At 42.3% G+C, this 10,365-nt stretch overlaps 2 protein-coding genes across 2 annotated transcripts; one reads left to right on the top strand and one right to left on the bottom strand.

Annotated features, from left to right (window-relative positions):
* Positions 1-27: 27 nt before the first annotated feature.
* LOC114438271 (rhamnose-binding lectin-like) lies at positions 28-7,935 on the top strand. The gene is made up of 18 exons (XM_028409494.1): positions 28-191; positions 304-336; positions 420-467; positions 580-703; positions 1,009-1,118; positions 1,214-1,258; positions 1,357-1,489; positions 1,572-1,675; positions 1,818-1,846; positions 4,707-4,776; positions 4,860-4,892; positions 4,972-5,034; positions 5,153-5,288; positions 5,428-5,537; positions 5,622-5,666; positions 5,764-5,896; positions 5,985-6,088; positions 6,197-7,935. The coding sequence occupies exons 1-18, from the start codon at positions 164-166 to the stop codon at positions 6,229-6,231; spliced, it is 1,383 nt and encodes a 460-aa protein (XP_028265295.1). The 5' UTR covers positions 28-163; the 3' UTR covers positions 6,232-7,935.
* lrrc47 (leucine rich repeat containing 47) lies at positions 6,672-9,784 on the bottom strand. The gene is made up of 7 exons (XM_028408928.1): positions 9,113-9,784; positions 8,499-8,960; positions 8,305-8,421; positions 8,106-8,221; positions 7,709-7,811; positions 7,499-7,588; positions 6,672-7,201 (listed from the first exon to the last, which is right to left on the bottom strand). The coding sequence occupies exons 1-7, from the start codon at positions 9,767-9,769 to the stop codon at positions 6,989-6,991; spliced, it is 1,758 nt and encodes a 585-aa protein (XP_028264729.1). The 5' UTR covers positions 9,770-9,784; the 3' UTR covers positions 6,672-6,988.
* Positions 9,785-10,365: the final 581 nt, after the last annotated feature.

Below are 10,365 nucleotides of genomic sequence, written 5' to 3'. Positions count from 1 at the left end.
ATGATCGCGTGTTATTGTCATTTTTGGTGAATTGTAACCAGTTGAAAATGAGCCACTGGTGTCAAGTTCATGTTACACAACAGTCTGCGCCTTATCCCAGAGAATAAATACAGAGAGAGAGAGAGGGTTTGGTCCCATCTGTCTCACTGGATCCTGCAAAACCATGCTGTGCATCATCGTGGTCACACTCTGTGAGTACTTTAAGGATTCCAAATAAATGCAGGAAATGTTAACTACTTAATTAAAAACTAAAAGTATGAATCCAGGTCCTTCTTTTTAAATGTGATTATCTTTTCCCTGCAGTGCTGGAAGCAACCCCTCTGCTTGTCAATGCAGGTAAAAATGATTGGCATGCTCATTATGCAACTTTACACATAATAAACTCATGCTTCTGTTTTTTTTTTTAAATATTCCTTCAGAGATGGTTACCACCTGTGAAAGCAACGTCATCCATCGCCTGAGCTGTGGTATGTTGCACAGAGCAGTGTTAGGGTTAAATAAAAAAGCCTGTATTGATGAGTTGCTGGTTGTAGATGATCCATGTCTTTTGTTTTCTTCTCTTTTTCTGCTGTATTCCAGACACTGGAGTGATCAGTGTTCAGGCAGCAGTCTTTGGACGTGCAGACAGTGCGACCTGCAGCGAGGGGACAAGTCCACAAACAGATTGCTCTGTGGTGGGAACTATAGAAGTCATCAAGAAAAGGTGTGGTTTTGGGGTGCCAAAGATAAAGACCAAATGTAAATGGACGCCATGTGCTACTTTAGCTCCTGTTAGTCTGTTTAATATTTGTAAAAGTGGGATATCCTAATGCTTCGACCTACTACTCTAACCACATTTGATCAAACATTTACAAATGCTTAATGGGCTAGAGAGGACACCATGGAAAAAATGGATGCCATCAAACATATACTGATGGATGTATGTCCACAAACTTTTGTCCATAATGTATATGTATGACGGCTTCACATTCTGTTTGGTTGTGACTCCTCAGTCCTCTGTGTCTGCAGATGTGATGGGAAAAAGGTGTGTGAGCTGAACACAAACATCTTCAGCTTACCTGATTCCTGCAGCTCCCCCTTGAAATACCTGCAGACCAAGTACAACTGCATCCCTGCCAGTCAGTCACATGTTACAGTAAACTTGAAATTAGAAATATCTAGTGTAGTGATCAAAGTGATGTTTAACATGATTTGTGTTGTTTATTTTTTACAGTTCACCAAGTGACATGTGAACACTCTTTATCACACCTGCAGTGTGGTAAGATTATATTTATTCTTTTATGTATTAACAGTGCTTTAATAAGGTTTAAAAGGAAGTATTGCCATTGAATATGTCCCCACTTGTCTTCCTCTCAGATGAAGGACAAGTCATATTTGTCTACGCGGCTGATTACGGACGTCGTGATCGGACCACGTGCTCTTACACGAGGCCTGAATCTCAGATCCAAAACACTGACTGCTCGAGCCCGACAAACAAAGTTGCTGAGAGGTACAGATGATGTTTATCAGTGCAGGCTGAAAGCTCAATAGACTGTAATAAACATCCAGATGTTATTATTGTTCCTGCACAGCTGCAATGGGAAAAACAGCTGCGTCATCAAAGCAAAGAACTCAGAGTTTGGAGACCCCTGTTATGGTACTTACAAGTACCTGGAGGTGGCTTATGCATGTCAGTGTAAGTATCCTGAAAGACATGCTTCTATTACTGAGGCTGGTCTGTCAATCAAAAGAAAAGCATCATGGGGATTATGTGGAGTGTTTTGTGACATCACAGAAAAAATAATACAGCTAAGTCTTGTATGTTATTTTTTTTTCAGATCCCGAGGTCACTCAGGAGGACACTGTGTAAACATCCTCATCTACAAAAATGTTAACTAAAGCATTTAATGAAGCATTTTACTGGCATCTTTTGTGATTTTATGATTCTTTTGAATTCCACTTATAACAACTTCAAAATACACTCAACAAAAATATAAACGCAACACTTTTGTTTTTGCTCCCATGTTTCATGAGATGGACTTGAAGATCTAAACTTCATTCCAGATACACAATATTACCATTCCTCTCAAACATTGTTCACAAATCTGTCTAAATGTGTGATAGTGAGCACTTCTGCTTTGCTGAGATAATCCATCCCACCTCACAGGTGTGCCACATCAAGGTGCTGATCTGACATCATGATTAGTGCACAGGTGTACCTTAAACTGCCCACAATAAAAGGCCACCCTGAAATGTGCATTTTGTTTCTGCTTTATTGGCGGTCTGGGGACTCAGAACCAGTCAGTATCTGGTGTGACCACCATTTGCCTCATGCAGTGCAACACATCTTCTTCGCATAGAGTTTATCAGATTGTCTATTGTGGCCTGTGGAATGTTGGTCCACTCCTCTTCAATGGCTGTGCGAAGTTGCTGGATATTAGTGGGAACTGGTGCACGCTGTCGTATACGCCGGTCAAGCACATCCCAAACATGTTCAATGGGTGACATGTCCGGTGAGTATGCTGGCCATGCAAGAACTGGGACATTTTCAGCTTCCAAGAATTGTGTACAGATCCTTGCAACATGGGGCCGTGCATTATCTTGCTGAAACATGAGGTGATGTTCATGGATGTATGGCACAACAATGGGCCTCAGGATCTCATCACGGTATCTCTGTGCATTCAAAATGCCATCAATAAAATGCACCTGTGTTCTTCGTCCATAACAGATGCCTGCCCATACCATGACCCCACCACCACCATGGGCCACTCGATCCACAACATTGACATCAGCAAAGCGCTCACCCACACGACGCCACACACGCTGTCTGCCATCTGCCCTGAACAATGTAAACCGAGATTCATCCGTGAAGAGAACACCTCTCCAACGTGCTAGACGCCATCGAATGTGAGCATTTGCCCACTCAAGTCTGTTACGGCGACGATCTGGAGTCAGGTTAAGACCCCGATGAGGACGACGAGCATGCAGTTGAGCTTCCCTGAGACGGTTTCTGACAGTTTGTGCAGAAATTGTTTGGTTATGCAAACCAATTGTTTCAGCAGCTGTCTGAGTGGCTGGTCTCAGACGATCTCGGAGGTGAACCTGCTGGATGTGGAGGTCCTGGGCTGGTGTGGTTACTCGTGGTCTGCGGTTGTGAGGCCGGTTGGATGTACTGCCATATTCTCTGAAACGCCTTTGGAGACGGCTTATGGTGGAGAAATGAACATTCAATGCACGAGCAACAGATCTGGTTGACATTCCTGCTGTCAGCATGCCAATTGCACGCTCCCTCAATGCTTGTGGCATCTGTGGCATTTTGCTGTGAGACAAAACTGCACATTTCTGGGTGGCCTTTTATTGTGGGCAGTTTGAGGTACACCTGTGCACTAATCATGATGTCAGATCAGCATCTTGATGTAGCACAAATGTGAGGTGGGATGGATTATCTCAGCAAAGCAGAAGTGCTCACTATCACACATTTAGACAGATTTGTGAACAATGTTTGAGAGGAATGGTAATATTGTGTATCTGGAATGAAGTTTAGATCTTCAAGTCCATCTCATGAAACATGGGAGCAAAAACAAAAGTGTTGCGTTTATATTTTTGTTGAGTGTATATATGTGAACAGGAAAAGCTTCAAGAATCCACACTAGTCAGATCAAAGGTTTTTTTTAGTCTACTGCAGTCAATATGTTTGACAATGGGGTGAATGAGATGTTCAGATGGCCTCACTTGGAGAGATGGAGACTTTTGGTGAGTAGTCAGGTCGTCCATCTTTATATACAGGCTATGATTCCAGCCCTACAACAGTGAATCAACTCTAATATTAGAGTTGCAACATGATATAATGTAGCCCTCAGACATACTGTAGTCAGTCATTAACATCATCCATACCACCAAAATGCATATATATATATATATATCTTAATGCATGTGTTATGCCACGTGTTATGCAGCCATCCACCTGCGGTCAAAGAAAACCTGATTTATGCTCTGTGATCCAGTTCTGATGTGTCCATTGTAGGAGGTTTCATCATGGACACCCGATTGGTCTGCAGGTACACAGCCTCACACACAACAGACTGATGTGTGTTCTGACTGCGTTCTATCTGAACCAGCAGCATCTTTTTCATGGATCAACCTTTCTTCCCACAACCCCTGAGGCTAGCTCACTGCTTTTTCTCCCTCGGGTCACATTTGGTAAGTGACCCGGATCACTGCAGACTGGGAACACCTCACAAGAGCAGCAGTTCTGGACATGATCTGACCCAGTCCTCTTCCTTGGTGCATAATATATCACTCTACCACTGAAAGGTCGCCACGGCATGTTTAATTTACCAATCAATGTTCATATTGTTATGACTAATTAATTCTCATCACATCACATTCAGATACTTCTCACTAGTCTCCATGTTTCAGGTACATTTTCATGATTTCTTCATAAGTATAGTATAGCTACAGAAAAATTACTTCAATGAAGTTCAATGAACTCAAAGCCAAGGAGGACTGGCTTCAAGGAAATAAAAAATAAACTGAAGACATTTGTCAGTCTAGAAAAAACAAGCAACCTCTGAGTGCAACAGGATGAGTCTCTCCCCTCCCTGCCTGTGTTGCAATGCTGTGTGACAGTCGGTTGTGTGAGTACATTAAGAAATCTTCTGTTCCCGGCGACAGTCATTGTCTTCCTTCATCCTTGTTGCTCTTTCATGATAATACACTCACAGTAGGAGTGCATCTGTCCCGTGTTCACCGGATCCTCTAAAGCCATGCTCTGCTTCAGACTCAGCACTGCACTGTGTGAGTATGAATGTTTGATTGTGTAACATTGTACATATGTCTTTTTTACTCATTATAAACAGTGATGCTCCTTATTTTTCCAGTGCTTGCAGCAGCTGCTTTGCTCACATCATCAGGTACATTTGTAGCATGAAGATGCTGCCTCCCATGACCTTACAGCTTACACAGACTTCAGCTTATGTTTTGATCTTTCAGTTGTTCACACTGAGAGAGTAATCAGCTGCGATGACAGCCACAATGTCCAGCGCCTGAGCTGTGGTATGAACTTTGACTCGTTTGACTCCTTGTGTTAATGCCATGAAATATGAAATATGAAATATGATACAATTCAAACATGTATTTATGTTCCTTACTTTCTGTGTCGGGGGTGTGTCAGAAACCGGAGTGATCAGCGTGGAGGGAGCGCTGTATGGACGTAAAGACCGTGAGACCTGCAGTGAGGGGAGGCCTAAGGAGCAGCTTGTTAATACAGAGTGCTCCCAGCCGGGTACCTTGGATCTCCTGAAAAGGAGGCATGATCATTTTTCAGTTTCATCAAGGCATCTGGGGGCTTGGAGCTATTTTATTTATGGCAGAAAGACTTGTCTGATATATGACTTCTTGCATGCAGACACATATAGTCTTGATTATCTAATGTGTTTATTCCTACAGGTGTAATGGAAAGAGGCTGTGTGAGTATAACACAAATGTTGTTCGCACCGCTGATCCCTGCCCAGGCATCTTTAAATACCTGGAGACCAACTACACCTGCCTCCCAGCAAGTCAGTCACATGTCTCTTATCCCCACAAAAACAGAACTGTATCCTTCATATGTCTTAACGTGATTCTTGTTACTTCCTTGTCAGTTCACCTTGTTGTGTGTGAGCACTCTCTGGCAGATCTCTATTGTGGTGAGAGTAGATTTTCCTTTTTTATGTAGGCAGAACTACAATTTCAATCCGACTTTATGAATAGAGCAAAAACTATTTTTTATTTTTTTTTTGTCAGATGATGGACAGGTCATATTTATCTATGGTGCTGACTATGGACGCAGTGACCGGACCACCTGCTCTTACAAACGACCCGCTTCTCAGATTGAAAACCTGTACTGCTCAGACCCAACGAGGAGAGTTTCTGACAGGTAAGAAGCAGAAAAATAAATAAAGATGGATCAGAAATGATGAAGCTGATTCTTTATTGATTACTCTTCTCACCCTGCACCTGCACAGCTGTAACGGGAGGAACCGTTGTACTGTCAGAGCCAGCAATGCAGTGTTTGGAGACCCCTGTGTTGGCACTTACAAATACCTGGAGGTGGCTTATGTGTGTGAATGTAAGTGTACTTTATCTGTTGCCACAGTGCACACAAGAAAACAAACAAAAAACAAACAAAGAAAAAAACGCTACTAATCTGAGCTCATATTTTCTTCTTTTGTTGCAGATCCTGGGCTTGTTCCTGAGGTCTCAACATTCTGAAGTCATATCGCGATCATGCATAGAATGAACTTCTCATCAGGTCATGAAGAATTTTACTATAGTCTTCCATTACGCACACACACAGAATTCACTGTCATTCTTATTATCCTATTTCTATGTTTCTATCTTCACCATTCTTCTGACTGTATACATCTTTATCTTGTGTTATTTCACATGTTTTATATGTTATATGGTTATATCAAGCATCTTTTAGACCTATCTTAGACTTTATATAGGTTATCTATCAGGACATTATCCTTCAGTTTGTCCATAAAATGTTAAAAGCACATTTATTATAAACAGTTAATCAATAATACAAATAATCAGAGTGGACTGATGGATTAACAGACTATTTTTTACCCTTAACTTGTATCAAACTGAGTTTCCATTTAACATACTTTGTGTGTTTTCTAAGGACAAAGACACGACAGAAAAAATAATGTGTTATATGTAATCAAAAAATGTTTATTAATCCCTGCAGGCGAAGTGCTTAATATGATGAAGAAATTAGGTTTATTATTATTTGCTGATGTTTAAAGGGATTATAGCAAAACAGAGAGAGAAATACACCGTCACATAGGTCTGCCATTAAAGTGACTGGTCCATATTAATGTCAATGTATTTAACAACCTGACCATTTGTCTTCAGTTTAAGACTGTAGATGGTTTTTAGCTGATGGATGCAATAAATGTCTGTAAAGTAAAATAATCAAAACTGTAAGCTTGATGTAAACATCAGAGGAAAATCCTCAGCACGGCTACCAAACCACAGTCAGGTTGCTGATGTCTTTGGAGAGGTCCGTCTTGGATGGGTAGACGACCTTCAGGTTCCCATCTTGGTCAACCGTTCGGACCTGCTGGATGATCAGCTGGCTGGAGGTCTCAAGAGGTTCTGCCGGGCCTCCCCCTTCCCCACCCGACCCTCCATCCTCCTGATGCTCGGCCGTGAACTTGTTCAGCTCGGCCATTTTCTGTAAAGGGGAAAGGGAAGTGTTAGTAATGCTGCACATAAATAAATACAATGGAGGGGAGCGGAATCACTAATAAATGTTGTTAAAGGAGGCTTAAAGAAGGGTTTGCGGCTTATAATCTGAAGTAATCCTGTGATGTCAAAACTTCAATCTATGAGGTGAAACCACTGTTGTCAGTTTAAACTTTCTTCATTTCCCCTCAAACTTCCGTCCAACACAACTTTTATAACTGTTGCTTTTTTCTTGTAATATTCATAATATAGAAATGAGGAGAGACAGAGAAATGGCGTCACTTACAACAATCAGAGCATCCATGATGTCTTTACACGTCTGCAGGCTGGTGTCACTGGTCACCTCCAGGAACAGCTCTTTGGTGGTCTTTTTAATCTGTGAAACACAATCAGCCGATCGTGTCATTTTAATATACATTGAGCTACAATAAGACACCATCCTCACATACTAGTACTTTGTTTTGTGTTCTGTATTGTGCACATAATAATAACACACCTTGGTTTTCTCACTGTTGGTGATTGGTGGGAATGAGATCACATGTCCCTCTGCGTCCACAAGACAGGGGTACAGAGGTTTGCCCTGAAGAAGCTGCAGGTATCTGTGGAAAGAAGGAAGGAAGTGGGTGACGGCTTAACATGTTTAAAGTACTTGAAATACTTATACTGCCCTCTTGTGTTCAAAGTTTCATATGTGGACACCTATATTAAAGCTTAAAATAATGTGTAATTAGGTGTATTCTCATGCCTCATCGCTGCCCCATCTGATGCTAATACAAAGTGCCACCACAGGTTTTTTGTGTGACTTTAACATTAGAGATAAAGCAGCCAACTCAAAAAACGCCGTTATCAGAGACAAGCTTAATGCTGTATGTAAAGTCATAACAGGGACTGACTTGTGGAGGCCGGTGACATTCTGCCTCTTCTTCTGCTTCCTCAGTTCGTCAGCCTCCAAATGAAGGAGCCTCACCAGCTCCACGGCGGTCATCTCCTTCCGACCTAGCGGCACAACCTGACGGACAGCATGGAGTTATGTGAAATGTGATGTAGCACACATAACTGCTCTGAATATGTCAGGTAATCAATGATGCGTACCTTTAGTTGAGTAGGTGGTCTGACGTCGTAAGTCAGGGGACTTTTGAGAAGCTGCACATCATGAGTTGCTATGGTTGCGATTGTTCTTTTACCGCACAAGTCATCATGAAGCTTTGTCTGGAAAGACATGCATGGATTATTTCCATTCTTGAATTAATGTAGACCTGCTTTAAAGTCTCAGATTCTGGTCTTACCTGAGCCATCAGGAAGCGTTTGAGAGAATTCCCAGCCTTTAGGTTCATGCCTCTGACTATGCAGCACACCAAATACGGCCGAACGTCTTTCACCTCTGCACTCACTTTGACAGTGATCGCCGTGGGAGCATCTGAAACATGGAGAACCCTCACCACCATCTTGTTCAGCTCCTCCACTTCGTCCTCTTCCTCTGTCACCCTCTCTTTCTTCTTCGTTTGGTGCTGCCTCTTTTTCTTGTCTGCGCTTCTTCCCCCGTCTGTGTCACCTCCGCCTTCCCCATGTCTACTTCTCCCTTTTCCCCTGAGGTAGTCCAGGATGGACTTTGTCTGGCAGCCGTTGACCATCTTCTCCAGGCGCTTGTCGTTCAGCTTGTTGCCCTTGAAGTGGATCTCCTTCAGCTTGGGGCAGTCGCTCAGATCAGAAGGGATCTCACTCAGCTTATTATTGGAGAGATCCAACACCTGTAAAAAATGGGTCAAGGGACAAAGCTTTTCAAACAGGGTAAGAGTTTCTCAGCTAAAGCTAAATATATAGACCAGAAATATTGACAGCTCCCCTCAAAACTGCTAAGTGGTGTATTTGCTAGGATGTGTCTGAATGAAGCTGGACCCACCTTCAGAGCAGACAGCTTGTGTATCCGTCCACTCAGCTCCTGGATGGAGTTGTCAGAAGCCACAAGGCTGCTGAGCAGGTCCAGCTGCTCGGAGTACAGATCAGCAGGAAGCTCGGCCATCTGATTCCTGGAGATGTTGATGGTGGACAGCTTGGTGCACTGACTCAGTCCCTCTGGAAGGACCTCAAGGCTGTTGCAGCTCACATTCAGAGTGTTTAGCTCCTTTAACTGAGTGATTCCGTCTGGTAAGACCGTGAGGTTGTTAACTGAAAGGTCCAGGACCTTTAAGGACTTCAGGTTGCCGATGACATTCGGGATGGATGCGAGCTTGTTTCTGCACAGGATGAGGCTCTGGAGGTTGACCAGATGCTGGATGTCCTCGTGGATCTCTGTCAAATTCGGACATTGGCTAACTTCCAGATAATTGAGCAGAGTCAGGGAATAGATGGAAGGAGCGAGTCCCCCGTTAGAAGAAATTCTCTTGTCCACAGAAGAACCCTGTAAAACCAGCTCACGCCTCTTCTCTGTCGCTGCTTTCTCTATTTCTGGCCACTTTTCTACGTCCATGCTGTCAGATGTCTGGTATTCTTCTTCTTTGGGTAGGCTACACGCAGCTAAACGGACATCTCCTGCTTCTTTATATGGTGGTATGATCATCGCCACCTTGTGGTGTGGAGGGATTACTGCAAAACCTGTATCTGACAAATCTGCATTTTGTCAACATTTTACTTATGTACACATGTTCCTCTAACCATTTCTTCCTTACTACAACTTTTACAACTCCCTTTATAAAGAACGTTTTGTTTTCTGAACTTCTGTCTGTCATCTGTCTCATGGCAAACAAAACTTTACATGTTTGTCTCTTGTCTCATTTTTGCTGACATAGTATTCTGATTTTTTTCTTTAAATTATTTGATATTTTAATATTGTTTTACTAGTATGATCTGCGACCTAAATATCATCCCAAGATCTGAATATTTTATTTTATTTTATTTTAGTCTGCTGCTGCCCTGGCCGCCTGCTGATTATTAGAAAGAACTTTAAGGCACTTCCGCATTTTCTCCATTCACTTCCGGTCCATCCGGGTAACGGGAGGAATTCGTGAAAACTCAAAATATATCTGAATTAAATTATTAAAAATAAATATCTAATATTGTCTGAAAAGGGTAATATATATATTCAAGGGCTTCTTAAAAATGAATGCTAACGTAAAAACAAAATTTCCATACAAAACGACATTGACCACAATCCAT

This window comes from Parambassis ranga, chromosome 7 (assembly GCF_900634625.1).
Source record: "Parambassis ranga chromosome 7, fParRan2.1, whole genome shotgun sequence".
Classification (NCBI taxonomy): Eukaryota; Metazoa; Chordata; class Actinopteri; family Ambassidae; genus Parambassis; species Parambassis ranga.
This window is presented reverse-complemented; position numbering and strand designations above follow the sequence as displayed.